The 19,193-nt window shown below is 47.3% G+C and overlaps 1 protein-coding gene across 4 annotated transcripts in view; it reads left to right on the top strand.

Annotated features, from left to right (window-relative positions):
• FUNDC2 (FUN14 domain containing 2) overlaps positions 1 to 17,307 on the top strand; it is a 76,889-nt gene extending 59,582 nt beyond the window's left edge. For all 4 annotated transcript variants that reach the window (XM_085630366.1, XM_085630363.1, XM_085630365.1 and 1 more), the window contains exon 5: positions 15,242 to 17,307. In XM_085630366.1, coding sequence (XP_085486492.1) covers positions 15,242 to 15,319 — 78 coding nt within the window. In that variant the 3' untranslated portion in view covers positions 15,320 to 17,307. The remainder of the gene's footprint in view (positions 1 to 15,241) is intronic.
• Positions 17,308 to 19,193: the final 1,886 nt, after the last annotated feature.

The raw sequence follows: 19,193 nt of genomic DNA, 5'->3' as shown, positions 1-19,193 counted from the left end.
ACACCAGTAAACTCTGGAAATTCCGGCTGCACCATGCCAGGGGCAACCCAGAGGTCATCACTTTCAACGGGAAGACTTGCAGCCCCAGCCTGCAGCCCAGATGCCTCTTGCCGCACTACACCAACGGGAAGGCTTGCAGCCCCAGCCTGCAGCCCAGATGTCTCTTGCCGCACTACACCAACGGGAAGCCTTGCAGCTGCAGGCTGCAGCCCAGATGCCTCTTGCCGCACTATCGGCACATCAGTCTCCTCCTCTAACACAGGCACTTCATCCGCACTAAGAGTATCTTCATCATCCGATGACCCCATACGGAGAGAAAACTCACTGCCAGAATCGTCCCCTGCCTCCTCTCCCTCAGAAGCAGAGTCAGTCTCTGACCCAATATCAGAGGAAGACTCAAACAGCAAACCAACAACCTGCTGAGCAGTCATCCTGCGGCTAGCCATTATACTTACTAAGATAGAAGACTGCACAAACAAGTCAACAACAACCAACAATGTGCAAACCAGGTAAGTAAAGAAATGTGTACCTTTTATCACAAAGATCAATGTACTCAAAAACTATACAATCCAATTACAAGAGACAGCTGCACTCACCAGAAACAAACTCTGCAGTGACACAGCAAAGACCAACGATATCAAACTAGAAAGAAGAAAAAAAAACAAATTACTTACAAGACAACAAAATACACATTGAGCACCAATGCAAAAAGTTTTTGACACTCAAAAACCCAACATACTGCTATTATTACACCATTTGCAAAAAAAAAACAGGCAGAGAAATCAAACACATTTGCATTGTACAAAAAAACAGTCTCTTACCAAACTACACAAACAGCAGAACCACCAGTACCAAAACGTCAACGTGAAAAGAAGAAAAGCCTTCACCTAGAACAAAAAAGTAAACAAAAAAAAACATTACAATTGGAAATCACAAAAAATATAACAATAAACATTATAACATGCCATGTCACTACCCAAATGGTCAATCGGGTTGTGTGCCAGGTGGGGCAGAAAACAGCAGGAAAAAAAAGGCTACTCAGTCCCGGGGCGGGTGAGCCAAATACATATAACAAATTGCACCCTGGAAGCGAGGGGTCACTTCTATTTCTAATTGAACTAATTCCCTGGTGTCTAGTGGGCTTTTCTGCCCCCAATGGGAGCAGAAACGGCAAAAAAATAAAACCGATCTGCCCCCAGAGGGGGCAGAAAAGTCTTCAAAAAATTTAGGGGCCCAAGGAAGCGACCCTTGCCCAAGGGGTCGCTTCCTACAATAATATTTATATCCCTGGTGTCTAGTGGGCTTTTCTGCCCAAACGGGCAGAAAGACGACCGATCTGCCCCCAGGGGGGGCAGAAAAGTCTTCTAATTATTTTGCCACCCTAGGAAGTGACCCTTTCCCAAGGGGTCACTTCCTACATAACATAAAAGACATCCCTGGTGTCTAGTGGGCTTTTCTGCCCCCCCTGGGGGCATAAACGGGCAGAAAGAAGACCGAAATGCCCCCAGGGGGGGCAGAAAAGTCTTCGAATTATTTTGCCCCCCAAGGAAGCGACCCTTGCCCAAGGGGTCGCTTCCTACATAACGAAATAGACATCCCTGGTGTCTAGTGGGCTTTTCTGCCCCCCCTGGGGGCAGAAACGGGCAGAAAGAAGACCGATCTGCCCCCAGGGGGGGCAGAAAAGTCTTCGAAATTATTGGGCCCCCCAAGGAAGCGACCCTTGCCTAAGGGGTCGCTTCCTACATAGCATAAACAACATCCCTGGTGTCTAGTGGGCGTTTCTGCCCCCCCTGGGGGCAGAAACGCGCAGAAAGCGGACCGATCTGCCCCCAGGGGGGGCAGAATAGACTTCGAAAAATTTTGCCCCCCAGGAAGCGACCCTTGCCTAAGGGGTCGCTTCCCAAATTCAAATAAACAAATCCCTGGTGTCTAGTGGGCTTTTCTGCCCCCCCCCCTGGGGGCAGAAACGCGCAGAAAGCGAACCGATCTGCCCCCAGGGGGGGCAGAAAAGACTTCGAAAAATTTTGCCCCCCAGGAAGCGACCCTTGCCTAAGGGGTCGCTTCCCAAACTCAAATAAACAAATCCCTGGTGTCTAGTGGGGCATCCCTACTCCACGATCGCGACGCTGTGCGCGATCGTGGAGCAGGAATGCCCAGTATTGAGACATCGGGGGAGAGGAAATACTCTTTCCTCTCCCCCGATGCCTCAATACAAAAGAAATCACCCCCGCGGCCCCCACCGGACAAGGGAACCTACCTCTTGCTGCCTTGGACGCGCTGGAAGAAATGGATTCCAGCGCGTCCAACGCTTCCTGATGACGCCGGCGCGCGCTGTGCGCGCTGACGTCATCAGAAAGCGTGGGGGGGCTCGGGGGTGGCAGCGGAAGCTCTTCCGCTGCCACCCCCGTAAAGGGGGGCAAGATCGAGGCACAAGGGGGGGAGCGCCAGCGCTTCCCCCAGGGGCTGTCCTCATGACGGAACGGTTCCGTCATGAGCACAGCCCAACCGATGCTCATGACGGAACCGTTCCGTCATGAGCATCGAAGGGGTTAAAGTATGGGAAGCGCTGCTGTCAAGGATAGGGTCATGCTTCTTAAAGTATGGGAAGCACTGCTGTAAAGGATAGGGTCATGCTTCTTAAAGTATGGGAAGCACTGCTGTCAAGGATAGGATCATGCTTCTTAAAGTACGGGAAGCGCTGCTGTAAGGATAGGGTCATGCTTCTTAAAGTATGGGAAGCACTGCTGTCAAGGATGGGGTCATGCTTCTTAAAGTACGGGAAGCACTGCTGTAAAGGATAGGGTCATGCTTCTTAAAGTACGGGAAGCACTGCTGTCAAGGATAGGGTCATGCTGCTTAAAGTATGGGAAGCACTGCTGTCAAGGATAGGGTCATGCTTCTTAAAGTATGGGAAGCACTGCTGTAAGGAAAGGGTCATGCTTAAAGTATGGGAAGGGCTGCTCTAAGGATAGGGTCATGCTTCTTAAAGTACGGGAAGCACTGCTGTAAAGGATAGGGTCATGCTTCTTAAAGTATGAGAAGCACTGCTGTAAGGATAGGGTCATGCTTCTTAAAGTATGGGAAGCACTGCTGTAAGGATAGGGTCATGCTTAAAGTATGGGAAGGGCTGCTCTAAGGATAGGGTCATGCTTCTTAAAGTATGGGAAGCACTGCTGTCAAGGATAGGGTCATGCTTCTTAAAGTATGGGAAGCACTGCTGTAAGGACAGGGTCATGCTTACAGTATGGGAAGCACTGCTGTAAAGGATAGGGCCATGCTTAAAGTATGGGAAGCACTGCTGTAAGGACAGGGTCATGCTAATTAAAGTATGGGAAGCACTTCTGTCAAGGATAGGGTCATGCTTCTTAAAGTACGGGAAGCACTGCTGTAAAGGATAGGGTCATGCTTCTTAAAGTATGGGAAGCACTGCTGTCAAGGATAGGGTCATGCTTCTTAAAGTATGGGAAGCACTGCTGTAAAGGATAGGTTCTCTTCCAGGGGATCCTCATCAATAGTCATAAGCACTGAATATTCCCGCCCATGTGCGGGGACCCCGGAAATAATAAAATTATATATGTAAAAACACATATATATACAGCTCTGTATATGTATAAACATATATCATTTTTTCCAAGCAAATGCAGCTCCCATAAAAGGCTAGGCAATGTAAATATACACATCCAATAACACATATATACATATATATATATATATATAAAGGTATAACAATACACCTAAATCTCTTTTTTTTTTTTTTTAATGAGGTAAACACTCATGAGAAAGCAAAAAATAAATAGAACAAAGTGTGGAAACACACAGATGTACAACACATTGCCAGCCTGCAGGCTGCATTGCAATATAATACCATAGAGACTAAAAAGCCCTGAACAGGTAAAAACTGGCACCGTGCCTTTAAGGCAGCCCTGACTTCCATATCCCATCATGCCTCAGGGGTGACAGTTAGGTCAGTTGTTCTTTCCGGCTCCTTCAGTCAGGACCCTGGAATTCAGCTCTCTTCTTTTTTGACTCTTTAGTCAAGAATTATTACTACTTTAAGATTTTTTGGACTTCTTCTTAGAACTTCTTTGAGGAAGTCTGTATCCTGTGTTTTTCTGACTGACTTTTTTGCTATTTTGTCAGAAAAATGCCTTCTTTATTTGTTCCATGTCCATCTTGTGGAAAAAAGAAGGCGGCTTCAGACACACATGAGGTGTGTATTATCTGTCTGCCGGACTCTCACTCTCCAGCAACATGCCATCATTGTGAAGACCTTTCCAAAAGGACTTTAAAGGAGAGGGAGAGGATTAGGCTGTATGGCCTAGCAGAACGGTCGACGTCGAAGCAGTTGGTCCCTGTTTGCTCCCCATCGACGTCGGGCTCGGCGTCGAAGACTCCAGCGGCGGGATCGTCGCTGAGAGGTGAGGAGTCAAGGGGAAGTCATGCTGCAAAGAGAAAATCGTCGTCGACTTTAGATTCAGCGTCGAAGCGGATGCGTTCGACGTAGACGCCGAGCTTTTAGACGCCGTCGAGGACTCGGCGCCATAGTTCAACGTCGAAAAAGCATCTGTCAACGTCAAGAGAAGATCGATCGACGTCTGCACAGAGATATCGTTCGTCGTCGAAAGAAAGACCTCGTTCGACGTCGAGGTCGGCGAGACATCATTCGACGTCGCAAGAATTACGTAGACGATCTCCACAGTCGACGTCGAGACCAAGATCGCCGTCAAGATCAAGATCGCCGTCGAGGAAACATCGTTCGACGGCGAAGAGGCTTTCGACGTCGTCGGAGCATTCGACGTCGAGACAGAAGTCTCCGTCAGGAGTGACGTCGAGGCAGACGCCTCCGTCAGGGCCGACGTCGAGGCAGGAGCCTCCGTCGGAGTCGACGTCGAGGCAGAGGCCTCCGTCGGAGTCGACGTCGAGGCAGAGGCCTCCGTCGGAGTCGACGTCGAGGCAGGTGCCTCCGTCGGAGTCGACGTCGAGGCAGGTGCCTCCGTCCTCACAGGTCTCCAAAGCTTTGGTGAGGTACATGAAGCCTCCGTCGAAGATAATCTCGACGTCGAGACAAGAAGCTCGGAGCCTCGAAGATTCGAGTCAAAGATCTCCGGTGATAGGCCTATCACCGTCGAGGCAGCCCTCTGTTGAGGGTACGCAGGAGGTGTCACATATTCGCCTCACGATTCGACCAGTCTCAAGGCGGAAATCTCCTCATAGACTGATATATACGACTCCTGAATCACCGCGTCTCATATCTATCTCGCCTTCAGGATCAGAGGGCTCAGGTTCAAGATCAGAATCACCAGAGCTTGTGCATCAATCTCCAGTACCTGCAAGAGAAAGTTCGCAGGAGGAGGACAATGCTGTACCTCAAAGTCCCGTAAGGGAGATGCCTCAGGACCCTGCTATGCCAGACGCAATAAAGGCATCGCTAACAAGAATAAGGGGCGTGGTATTCCCAGCGACACCGATCAGACCAAGATCTCGAGAAAGAGAATCCCGAAGTCACTCTCGAGCACCAAGAAGGCGATCCAGGTCTCCCTCCCGCAGAAGAGAGTCGACCAGATCAGAGAGAAGGCGCCATAGGACCCCTTCTACCTCCCCTTCTTCCAGATCATCCAAAAGGGATTATTCACCGACACTCTCGGAGACGCCACCCTCTCGGGTATCTCCGGTAGATGATATTTCTACGTTTCAAGAAGTGTTGTGTAGAGGAGCTACAAAATTAAATATCCCTATGCCGGTTCAGGAGACCACTTCATCCATAATTTTTGAAACTCTTCATGAACGCACAGTGTCACGCCCTTTATTGCCGTTAGTCCCCGGTTTGCTACAACCGGTAATGGATATCTTTCTCACACCAGCAACCACCAAAACGGCGCCGGCGAGAATTCTAAAAAAGTACCGTCCAGCTCCGGAGGATCCTCTATTCCTTAAATCGGATCCTCCACCGGACTCTGTCATCACCGCCGCTGCCAGGAAGACACATGCAGTAGCGGGATCTTCAACGGTACCACCAGATAAGGACAGTAAAACACAAGACTCCTGGGGGAGGAAAGTTTGCGGCTCAGCATCCTTAAGCCTTAAGGTGGCGAGTGCCTCGGCGCTTCTGGGGCGCTATGATAGGTCATTATGGGACTCTCTGCAGAGGTTCATTGACAAAGTTCCATCAGAGGACAGACGGGACTTTGAAGAGATTTTGCATGAGGGGAGTCTGGTTTCTAACCAGATCATAAGTGCAGCGGCAGACGGGGCAACACTGGCAGCGCATGAATATGCACATGGAGTCACAGCCAGAAGATCATCCTGGCTTAGATTGACGGCCTTGAAACCGGAAGCGCAGGCAAGAATTTTAAATCTGCCTTTCTCCGGTAGTTCTCTTTTTGGGTCCCATGCAGACGAAGAAATGGCCCGTATGAAAGCAGAGCTGGAGACCATGAAAGCTGTCGGGCTTGAAAAGAGAAAAGAGTTTCGACGCCGCAAGGGAAATGACAGGCGCAGTTACCAACAGAGGGTTCAAACCCCTCATTGGCAAAAGAACCAGGACCAGCAAGGTCAAAAGAAACAGCAATACCAGTCCCGCAAGCCATCCAGGGGACGAGGTAACAACAGGCAGTCTAATGCTGGAAACAAAGCTCCGGGGAAGCAATGAGAAGCCGCTTCCTCCGATGCTGTCCACCGCTCCGGTGGGAGGAAGTGTTGCACATCATCTTCCAGAGTGGCAATCCATCACAAAGGACAAGTGGGTACTGAATATACTGCGTCATGGGTACTCGCTTCGTTTCAAAAGTCACCCCCCATCGATTCCTCCTGTCAATTCATCCCAGCATCTAAAGCAGCTCAGAGAAGAGGTAGCGACGCTACTACTCAAATCTGCAATAGAGAAAGTGCCCATATACCAGAGAGGAAAGGGAGTTTACTCCAGATACTTTCTCATCCAAAAGAGGAGTGTGAAGGTAGAGTTCAGACCCATTTTAGACCTACGGATACTGAACAAGCACATAAGAAAGGAAAAATTTCGCATGCTGGCGCTCCACCAAATATATCCTCTTCTCCGGATGGGCGATTGGATGTGTTCACTGGACCTTCAGGATGCATATTTCCATATTCTCATCCTAAGGAATCATCGAAAATTTCTCAGGTTTGTGGTAGGCAACTCTCACTATCAGTTCAAAGTCCTCCCTTTTGGCCTGAAGTCAGCTCCTCGAGTATTCACAAAATGCGTGGCAGTAGTAGCGGCTGCTCTGAGACGCGCAGGAGTCTTCGTCTATCCCTACCTAGACGACTGGCTAATAAAGGGCTCATCACCACAGAATGTGCGGTCACAGCTGTCGCTATGCCTGAACTTATGTCGCAAGTTGGGTCTCAGAGTGAATGTCAAAAAGTCCAATTTTTCACCAACGCAGAGGATCCACTAACTGGGTGCAACTATAGACTCCGTAGTAGGAAAAGTGTTTCCTTCGGAGGAAAGACAGTCATCCATTATGCTAAAAGGCAGACAGATCATAACCAGCAATCTGTCGTCGGCAAGGCGAATCTCATCTCTGCTAGGGGCCATGGCATCCTGCATCTTCCTAGTGCCCAATGCCAGGCTAAGGATGCGTCCTCTCCAGCAAGATCTCGAGGACAAATGGGATCAAAGGAACTCCCTGTGGGAAGAAAAGGTTTGCCTCTCCTCTGCAGCCAAACAGTCAGTCAAGTGGTGGCTGAAGCCAAGGAATCTACAAGTGGGGATCCCCTTCCATCAAGAGCCCCCAATTCAGACCTTAATCACCGACGCATCCCTTCAGGGATGGGGTGCGCATTTTGGGACTCTGCAAACTCAGGGACGGTGGTCCAGCAGCGAGCAGTTGTACCACATCAACATGCTGGAGCTCAGGGCAGTCCACCTAGCCCTCAAAGCGTTCCTGCCTGCGATCACGACGAGTACCATTCTAGTACAGACGGACAATACCACCACAATGTACTACCTGAACAAGCAGGGGGGTACTCGATCAAGAACGCTCTCGCTGGAAGCTCAGTCCCTGTGGCACTGGATCCTAGCAAGGAACATCTCATTGAAAGCGGTGCACCTACCAGGAGAACTCAACGTGCAAGCAGACTTGCTCAGTCGGCATTTTCAAGAACCAGAGGACTGGGTAATCAACGACGAGGTGTTAGAAGACATCTTCGAGGAATGGGGGCGCCCGCAAGTGGACCTCTTCGCGGACGAGCAAAACACAAAATGCCGAGGCTTCGCCTCAAGATACCATCGACCAGGATCCCTAGGGTATGCCCTTTTGATCAATTGGTCAATGACATTTGTGTACGCTTTTCCGCCTCTCCCACTAATTCCCAAGGTGGTGACCAGGCTACAGAATTCATCTGCCAAGATGATCCTCATAGCACCGGACTGGCCGAGGCAGTGGTGGTACACGGATCTCCTACACATGTCGATCCGCCCCCACAAGCGGCTGCCGTGCAGGCCGGACTTGTTATCCAAGATGCAGGGGAAGATTTACCATCCCAGCCTTCCCTCGCTGAGCTTAACAGCATGGCTCCTGAAGTCCTCCAGTATGGCCATCTGAACCTCCCTCAAGAGTGTATGTCCATACTGAAGGAAGCCAGGAGGCCTTCGACAAGACACTCCTACTTCTGTAAGTGGAAAAGATTTTATATATGGTGTGCTCAGCATCATTATGATCCCACTAAATGCCAGGAGGATGTAATTTTGCCCTATCTTCTACATTTAGCAAGGGCAGGGTTGAAATTTTCATCCATAAAGGTTCACCTAGCAGCCATAACAGCATACAGGCGTTCGCCTTCACAGCAGTCATTTTTTAAAGTGCAGGTAGTGAAGGATTTCTTGCAAGGACTCAAGAAAGTCTATCCCCCTGTTAGACCTCCCTCTCCTTCCTGGGAGCTAAACTTGGTTCTGTCGAAGCTCATGGGTTCGCCTTTTGAACCTATTCATAAGGCTACCCTACAGCACCTCACATGGAAGACAGCATTTTTAATAGCCATCACTTCAGCACGGAGGGTCAGTGAGATACAGGCCCTCTGTTCTAAAGAACCCTACACAATTTTTCATCTAAATAGGGTGGTGATGAGAACTCATCCTTCGTTTCTACCCAAGGTGGTATCGGAATTTCATGTAAACCAAGCCATCTCCTTACCAACCTTTTTTCCCAACCCCTCCTCTCCGGCAGAAAGGGCGTTGCATTCTCTAGATGTCAAAAGGGTCCTAAAATTCTACCTAGATAGGACTAAGAATGTCAGGAAATCTGATCTATTGTTTGTGAACTATGGGGTTGTCCGTATGGGCTTTGCTGCATCCAAACGTTCCATTGCTAGGTGGATTGTTTCAAGTATTACATTGGCCTACCAACTGGCTCAGAAACCATTGGGGGCGCGCCCTAAAGCGCATTCGACAAGAGGAAAAGCGGCTACCGCGGCTTTTCTCAATAATGTCCCACTCTCCGAGATCTGCAAGGCAGCCACTTGGAGGTCTGTCCACACTTTTACCAGGCATTATTGTCTGGATTCGGACACCAGAGCAGACACTCAAGTAGGACAAGCCTCCTTGAGGAATCTGTTCCATGCATAATCATTTTCATGATTCTCTTTCTCCATGGGTGATACAACCTTAGTTTCATTTGCCTGCTGGTGGAAGGGGAGCTTGCTACTCTATTCAGTGCTTATGACTATTGATGAGGATCCCCTGGAAGAGAAGGGTAAGTTACTTACCTGTAATCCTAGTTCTCTTCCAGGGGTATCCTCATCAAAGTCATAAGCAACCCACCCACCTCCCCAGGCAAATGAGAAGAAGTGTATTATTCATTATGGAAAGGATATATCTTTGTGTTAAGGACTACGGTCCCGCAAAGAACAACTGACCTAACTGTCACCCCTGAGGCATGATGGGATATGGAAGTCAGGGCTGCCTTAAAGGCACGGTGCCAGTTTTTACCTGTTCAGGGCTTTTTAGTCTCTATGGTATTATATTGCAATGCAGCCTGCAGGCTGGCAATGTGTTGTACATCTGTGTGTTTCCACACTTTGTTCTATTTATTTTTTGCTTTCTCATGAGTGTTTACCTCATTAAAAAAAAAAAGAGATTTAGGTGTATTGTTATACCTTTATATATATATATATGTATATATGTGTTATTGGATGTGTATATTTACATTGCCTAGCCTTTTATGGGAGCTGCATTTGCTTGGAAAAAATGATATATGTTTATACATATACAGAGCTGTATATATATGTGTTTTTACATATATAATTTTATTATTTCCGGGGTCCCCGCACATGGGCGGGAATATTCAGTGCTTATGACTTTGATGAGGATACCCCTGGAAGAGAACTAGGATTACAGGTAAGTAACTTACCCGTCATGCTTCTTAAAGTATGGGAAGCACTGCTGTCAAGGATAGGGTCATGCTTCTTAAAGTATGGGAAGCACTGCTGTAAAGGATAGGGTCATGCTTCTTAAAGTATGGGAAGCACTGCTGTCAAGGATAGGGTCGTGCTTAAAGTATGGGAAGCACTGCTGTAAAGGATAGGGTCATGCTTCTTAAAGTATGGGAAGCACTGCTGTCAAGGATAGGGTCATGCTTCTTAAAGTACGGGAAGCGCTGCTGTAAGAATAGGGTCATGCTTAAAGTACGGGAAGCACTGCTGTAAAGGATAGGGTCATGCTTCTTAAAGTATGGGAAGCACTGCTGTCAAGGATAGGGTCATGCTTCTTAAAGTATGGGAAGCACTGCTGTAAAGGATAGGGTCATGCTTCTTAAAGTATGGGAAGCACTGCTGTCAAGGATAGGGTCATGCTTCTTAAAGTATGGGAAGCACTGCTGTAAAGGATAGGGTCATGCTTCTTAAAGTATGGGAAGCACTGCTGTAAAGGATAGGGTCATGCTTCTTAAAGTACGGGAAGCACTGCTGTCAAGGATAGGGTCATGCTTACAGTACGGGAAGCACTGCTGTCAAGGATAGGGTCATTCTTAAAGTACGGGAAGCACTGCTGTCAAGGATAGGGTCATGCTTACAGTATGGGAAGCTATGCTGTAAAGGATAGGGTCATGCTTCTTAAAGTACGGGAAGCACTGCTGTAAGGATAGGGTCATGCTTAAAGTATGGGAAGCGCTGCTGTAAGGATAGGGTCATGCTTCTTAAAGTACGGGAAGCACTGCTGTCAAGGATAGGGTCATTCTTCTTAAAGTACGGGAAGCACTGCTGTCAAGGATAGGGTCATGCTTCTTAAAGTATGGGAAGCACTGCTGTAAAGGATAGGGTCATGCTTCTTAAAGTACGGGAAGCACTGCTGTAAGGATAGGGTCATGCTTCTTAAAGTATGGGAAGCGCTGCTGTAAGGATAGGGTCATGCTTCTTAAAGTACGGGAAGCACTGCTGTAAATGATAGGGTCATGCTTCTTAAAGTACGGGAAGCACTGCTGTAAGGATAGGGTCATGCTTCTTAAAGTATGGGAAGCACTGCTGTCAAGGATAGGGTCATGCTTCTTAAAGTACGGGAAGCACTGCTGTAAGGATAGGGTCATGCTTCTTAAAGTACGGGAAGCGCTGCTGTCAAGGATAGGGTCATGCTTCTTAAAGTACGGGAAGCACTGCTGTAAAGGATAGGGTCATGCTTCTTAAAGTACGGGAAGCGCTGCTGTCAAGGATAGGGTCATGCTTCTTAAAGTACGGGAAACACTGCTGTCAAGGATAGGGTCATGCTTCTTAAAGTATGGGAAGCACTGCTGTAAGGATAGGTTCATGCTTAAAATATGGGAAGCACTGCTGTAAGGATAGGTTCATGCTTAAAATATGGAAAGCACTGCTGTAAAGGATAGGGTCATGCTTCTTAAAGTACGGGAAGCACTGCTGTCAAGGATAGGGTCATGCTTCTAGTACGGGAAGCACGTGCTGTAAGGATAGGGTCATGCTTCTTAAAATACGGGAAGCACTGCTGTATGGATAGGGTCATGCTTAAAGTATGGGAAGCACTGCTGTAAGGATAGGTTCATGCTTAAAATATGGGAAGCACTGCTGTAAGGATAGGTTCATGCTTAAAATATGGAAAGCACTGCTGTAAAGGATAGGGTCATGCTTCTTAAAGTACGGGAAGCACTGCTGTCAAGGATAGGGTCATGCTTCTTAAAGTATGGGAAGCACTGCTGTAAGGACAGGGTCATGCTGACAGTATGGGAAGCACTGCTGTCAAGGATAGGGTCATGCTTAAAGTATGGGAAGCACTGCTGTAAGGATAGGTTCGTGCTTAAAATATGGGAAGCACTGCTGTAAGGATAGGTTCATGCTTAAAATATGGAAAGCACTGCTGTAAAGGATAGGGTCATGCTTCTTAAAGTACGGGAAGCACTGCTGTCAAGGATAGGGTCATGCTTCTAGTACGGGAAGCACGTGCTGTAAGGATAGGGTCATGCTTCTTAAAATACGGGAAGCACTGCTGTATGGATAGGGTCATGCTTAAAGTATGGGAAGCACTGCTGTCAAGGATAGGGTCATGCTTCTTAAAGTATGGGAAGCACTGCTGTAAGGACAGGGTCATGCTGACAGTATGGGAAGCACTGCTGTAAAGGATAGGGTCATGCTTCTTAAAGTATGGGAAGCACTGCTGTAAGGACAGGGTCATGCTTAAAGTATGGGAAGCACTGCTGTCAAGGATAGGGTCATGCTTCTTAAAGTACGGGAAGCACTGCTGTCAAGGATAGGGTCATGCTTCTTAAAGTACGGGAAGCACTGCTGTCAAGGATAGGGTCATGCTTCTTAAAGTACGGGAAGCACTGCTGTAAAGGATAGGGTCATGCTTAAAGTACGGGAAGCACTGCTGTCAAGGATAGGGTCATGCTTCTTAAAGTACGGGAAGCACTGCTGTAAAGGATAGGGTCATTCGCCTGTACTCGACGGTAAATATGTGCATCTTAGTATTGTGCTTGTTGCAAAGTGTATTTTTTCTTGTTGATGCAAAGACACACTGTCCTGGCACATCTGTGTGTAGCCTTTCTCCAGGTACATCAGCTCAATATATTTGCATAGAGGGAAATTAAACAAGACTGCAACCCATGTAAAAATAACCGAACTGTAAATAGAAGTCCACGTTAGTCACATAATAGCTTTATATATTGCCTGTGATCGAGACTGCTGTGTTCAGAATCAAGACCATTGGCAGACCGTCTCGATTAGATTCCGGTATAAAGCTGACTCTGATAATGAACGACAACACTTCATTCATGTCTACTGGTATGATAGTGAATGTCCATTAAATGGCTTCCTCCTGGTGAAAACTCACGGTGGTCATCTGCGTTAGACCACAAGCTAGTGCACAACTAAACTGCAAATTGCCTGTTTATTATTTCTCGACTTTTCACGTCATTATTGTGGACAGGAGTGTGGGCCTGTGGATGTTGAAAATAGCTCTGCTGAGTGGATAGGATCTCTTTCAAGAACACAGTTACTGTTAAACCTAGTGGGGGTCCTTAGACATAAAATCCTTCTAGCCTCTTGCAGCTCTCTGGCCTACGAAAAAACGGAAAACACATCTGCTTCCTGCAGTTCAGACCATGCTTTTGACAATGGACTTGACAGAATCTATTTGCTGCTTTGGCATTTCTTCCTCCAGGTGTGCGTGTGACCTACCTTTTGTACAATCTACTCCTAGTGACCATCCAAGGTTTTCCAGCTCTGGAAGCCGTCTAGAAACTGAGCCTTTTTGCAGAGTCAGGCCACTGTCTGCTAATGTACATACCCTAGCCGTTTGGTGCAGGCCCTTCTTCTCCTTTGTGAAAGCCATTTTGTAGGGTTTCTACAAGCCTTGTCTAGAGTTATGATCTACCTTCACGCCTCGAGCTGTTCGGCCATGGCTTGTCTTCATTGGTCCGCGTTACTGATCCGCGTTACTGATCCGCGTTACTGATCCATCCTGACTTGCCTGTACATTGCCTTTGTCTGCACTTACGGAGAAGCTCTGCAGCGTCGGCTGAGTTGTGAGTCTTGCTGGCAGCAGGACTTTGAGGTTGCTCATCCGTCTGCCAAGATGGGAGTAAGGCTAGGACCAACTCCTAGGATCAGCTACTGTGTTCTACCCGAGAAGAAGACGGAGTCCAACCAGCCAGCCTTTTATGGTACTTTGGGAATAAGTAGAACCATCCATGGACATGTTCTTGATGATGTGAGCTTACTACTACAGTCCATTCACTGTGAGCTCTGTGACGGCGATAAGGAAGTAGGGGAATATTGGATGTGCCCATGCCATGTTAGGAGAATGATGTGCACTGTGAGTTCAGTGACCTCAATAAGGAAGTAGAGAAGTATAGGATGTGTGCATGCCATGTTAGGAGGAGGGTGTGCAGTGCAAGTAGAAACAAAGCACTTACATCTTACTCTTCATGTTTAGCTGATAGGTTTGTTGCTCTTGTGATGTTTTACTCATGTCTCTGCAGTTCCATTTGGTCATTATTGGGTTACAACAGAGTTTACAACAGACTAACACAATTGTTCCCACTTTTTCTAGGTGGTGGTGGTGGTGGTCACATTTCTGCCCTATGTGGGTTCAAAGGTTCACAATGTGAGGGTGCTAACGTCAGACATGAAAGTGGGTGTTTCATGATTTTTCCCTTGTGGTGCAGGCAGCTAGTGCAGGACACAGAGATTACTCAAGACAAGAAAAACACTATTCACAATGATTTCCCAAGCCCAAACACAAGATTGCGGAAAAGCATGTGAATCTGTCTTGTATTGCAAACCTATTGTTACAGGTAAGTAACCTGCTCCTTGCCCAGCTAGGAAGTTAATATGCAGTTAATGCCCTCTCTTCTGTCATCACTGTGTAACCTGTAGATCACAGATTTAAATACCACTAGGCCATCTCAGCCTTCAGAGGTGAATGCCATAGAGCCTGGTGATACTAACACCAGGTATTTTCACACTAGACATAACTACACTTTCTGCGGCAGGGAACCTTGAAACAAAGTTACAAATGTCCCCGGTAGGGTGGGGTCTGGTGTGAGAGCTTTGGTTTCTGAATGGTGGCTGATGTGTGCTGGAGAAGTTCAGTCGAAGTTAGACTTAAATTGACACATCACATGGTAATGGTGAGGAATCGCGGTGGTGCTGAAGGCTTCATCGGCTCATGTATGTGAGGTGTGCTAACAGGGTAATGCCAAGACTCCCTCCAGTGTGTGCCAATGTAGCAGTGAGGTGATGATTCTGTGCTTCTACTAAAAATGTCTTTTTTCTGTTTCAGGTAAAGAGGTTTGTGAACAAAAACATTGTCCTGAGTGGTGGCTTCGTCGGAGGATTTTTGATTGGAATGGCGTCATAAGATGGCGGCTGCCTAGCTCACCTCTTCGGTCTCCAAGAAATAATGGAGTTTGCACATTTTAGGACCATCTGGCGTTGCTTCTCAGTCTTGTTGCTGCTCTTCCTTCGGGGACAGTTACTTGTAAACCCCTTTGCAGCTGGCCTGGTTCCTTAGCTGATCTCCTCCCATGCTGACTTGGAAGCAATGATGACGGCCTTCTGAATTGTTTAGATTACTTAAGTGGAATTTGCTTTTGCCTCACTAGCTTTGGGCCATAAACCCTAGCGGACTTCCTTACCCTCCATGTGACCTCTAGATTTTTCCTCCCTATTTGTGGAGAGTACTGGACATTTAAGCCCAGCTCCTACCCAGGCTTCAGTCCCTCTCCAGTCCCTTATGATTCTTACTCTGTAATGATCGCATAGTTTGGCAGCTGGCCAAGGACCCCATTTGCCATGTTCTGCTACCCCCTGCCAAGCTGTTACTATTGCAAACTTAGCTATAAATGGATTTTGATCAGAATTGAGGAGACTTCTGGCTCCTGGACATTTGCTTTGTAGTGGTTCCTGTCTGCCTTGGGCCATGACCTCTGCATTGGGTTCTATGCACTGCCATAGAATGTTACTGTCTGCAATGAAATCGCTGTGCAGCTCGCTCAGTTAGTTATTTATTTTACTGTTTGTTTATTTGGCGTTTCTGCATTACCTATCTGTGTTAAGGAGCACTCCAGCTGCTAGTTGACTGTATGGCATATTAATTACTCTTGGTGTTGTCTGTGGGCACCACAGAAGGTTTGAGACTCGCAGACAAAGGAAGAGTGTTGTATTTTTCCAGCACCTCCAAAAGTGTACCTGTGCACTTGTACACATTTGGGAGGTGGCAGTGTGAACATGTATGTCTCTTTAAAAGCTACTGCGATTAAGTGAAGCCACGTAGTGTACACTGCACCACCAATGGTTTCTGGGTGCATCAACAGTCCCCTTGTAGCTCACTTTTTCCACCCTACACTAAGATTTGAAGGTACTTACTTGTGGTCCAGGTCCCCCGTAATAACGCTCCACCTTTGAGCTCTTCCTATAGATGCGCTTTCTCACCCAGATAGCTCAGTTCACTGATCTCACTGCTGCCAGATGAGTGACACCTCCCTACGCTGCTCCTGAAAACTCTGCACCGGCACATAAAGTGTTAATGTGGAAACTAAAGTGACAAAAAAACTTTGCTTAAAGATCTAACCTGGCTTCTTCTTTCCACATCCTCTTCAAAACCAGCCTCATCGTGCACAAGGCAGTCACTGATGGTACACCACCCTCCTGGGATGTGGTCGCAGTGAACGTGTGGTTTGGACTGGTTACAGACAGATATTTCTTTGTCCCAGTCATCAGTAAGCTGGTACAGAGCCAAGCACTTCCTTTAGTCCAGAGGTGCACTTTACATGTGTAACCTTTACTGAAACTGTTTGTCTCATCAGCACTGGGAATGTGACCGCCGGAGGTGGGAGGTAACCACTAGCACTGTTTCTCTGGGACCCCAGGGTAATCCCACCAGCACTAGGGAAGTAAAGAGCTCCTGTAGCTCTGCCAGAATTAGAATTTTGACACTCGAGGTGCCACAGCACTGGGAACGTGACACTGGGATGCTTTACCTGTACATGGAATCTGGGATGCTAGGAAGGCGTCGCTTGCATCAGATCTTCATGAAAGGGACAATCCAGGTCTCCAGGACTAGCTGACATGCATAGGTCAGATTTCTAGACGTTTTATTGAAGTTTCAGCAGAGCTGGTCAGCTTTTCATTTAATTGAAGGAGCTGCCCAAGTGGGTGCGGTGCTTGGACAGGACACATGTAACCCCTTACCCTGACACTGGTGCCAAAAGGTGACCTGTATGGTTTCTTCCATCCAAGCACATTGATAATGGTTAAGAAACCTCAGGAGCCACTGAATGACTTGTTTATTAAATGCAAATGCTTGTGTTAAGTATTTAAATAAACTTTGTTGGTCTGATTGTGCCACATATGTTGTTATGACTGAGAAACGTGCTAAGACATCCTAGCTCTGCACCAGGCTTTGTTCGGAAACAGACAATGCGTGTGAACTAATTTCCAAAGGTTAACTTGCTCTGATTGCATTATTTTTTAGAAAGATTGATATTTTGAATTGCCTTTAATTGTTTAAAAAATGTAAAATAGTTGAAAATGCTCTTACATTCTGTTTGGCCTGAGAGAATATAAATAGTCTTAGCTGGATGCTGGGTACTGTGCATCAGCTGAGTAGAGCAGCTCTTTTTGCCATGGACAGCCATCCCACAGAATTCATTGTCTCACTCCCAGATGCCACCTGCAACAATTCAGCAAGATCCACTTTACCGTTCTGCGTGTCTGGTTGATTGGTGGTCCTCTCTCATCCCCTTTGACGGACATGTTTGTGTTGTTGGCTCTTCCTTCAGGTTTGTCGAAAGTCTTGCAGTAGCAGATGGTAGAAGGGCTGGGGTGGTTCCAATCCACAAACACAACCTCCAACTGCCTCTGTGACATCCTGTATGTCTGCATCAGTCTAAGCTGGTTCATGCCTGATGGAACACCTTCCAATGCTTGAAGCCCCCCTCTCCTGCCACTCAATCAGCGGTTCTGTAATGAGCGGTAAATGCTTTGAATGTCAAGTCCTGCGATAGCCAACCAGGAGTCAGGACCTATTCATGGGTCTTAAAGATCATGGATTACTAAATCAACTTCAGCTTTAAAGCTGCAGAATAAAATGGTGATCAGTAGTAAAGTATATAGATAGAGGGAATCCCAGGCTTGTACCACTGCCTTCCCAGATACAACATCCTAGAGAGCACCCTGACGCATGAATAGGCCTTCTGCTGAACTACACTATTCTTTCTCTGAATTTTTTCTGGGGAACAAATGTAAAACATTTGGCTTCCCATTGACCTTAGTCAATCAAACATTTGTAAAGCACAGCAAATCGCCCATGAGGGTTTCGAGGCGCTGTAACATCCTTCATGCAAGATGGTGATCCTGAACCCACCCTTAGGGCTTTAAGCAAACATAGCCAACTCTCCATGGTCTATTATTCCTTATGCCCTTTCAATTAAATATGGCTTCCCGTGATCCCCTATCCCGCTTGTGTCCTGACCAGGCTTCCAGACATTATACTCCTGCCTGCTCTCCCTTGCATGAGCATCACTTCCTACATAGTGATAAAAAGCCATTATTGTTCCTCTGTTGAAAAAACATTCAGCAGACCCGTAGCATATTGGCCACCTCATACACCGATCTCTTGGTTGCTTTTTCCCTCTAAAATACTTGATGAAGAAGGGAACTGCCAAATGTCCTTCCTTAGCTAAAGTAATCCCCTTCTTCGCCACGCCAGACATGGGTCCCGTGCACACTGTGCCATTGGAACCAAGCTACCCGGCTGATGAGCCCTAACTAAGGCGAAACCGACCCTGTCTTGTCTGTGTTCCGGTTCAGGGGGAAAGCCTGGCCTGGCAGTTCGGGCTGGACTGTTCCCATTGGAGCAGGGTCAAGACTGATTTTCTTATGACTGGGTCCACACTGAGGTGGCATGGTGTGTAGAAGTATTGATGGAGTGGGATGCGGCCCGAGTGATTAGCAGTGGCTGAGAGAGTTTCAAGCATTCCATCCATCACTGTTTTGAATACTTATTTTGTAAAATTAGCAGCACACATTTTGGAGGCTTCTCTGTTCTGTCTGAGAATCACCAGAGCCAGTTCTCTCCTGGGCTCTCTGTGCGATGGCTGTCCATGGCAGAAAGAGCTGCTCTACTCAGCCTGGGCTCTTGTCTCACCCCAATCTTCTGTCATTCTGAATAAAAACTAAAACTTTGCTTATCCCACATTCGTACATTCTCCACCTCTCTTTGGTTGTCCCTT

The sequence above is a fragment of the Triturus cristatus genome, chromosome 10 (assembly GCF_964204655.1).
Source record: "Triturus cristatus chromosome 10, aTriCri1.1, whole genome shotgun sequence".
NCBI classification, from domain to species: domain Eukaryota; kingdom Metazoa; phylum Chordata; class Amphibia; order Caudata; family Salamandridae; genus Triturus; species Triturus cristatus.
Note: the sequence above shows the minus strand (reverse complement) of the source record. Positions and strands in the feature narration are given on the sequence as shown.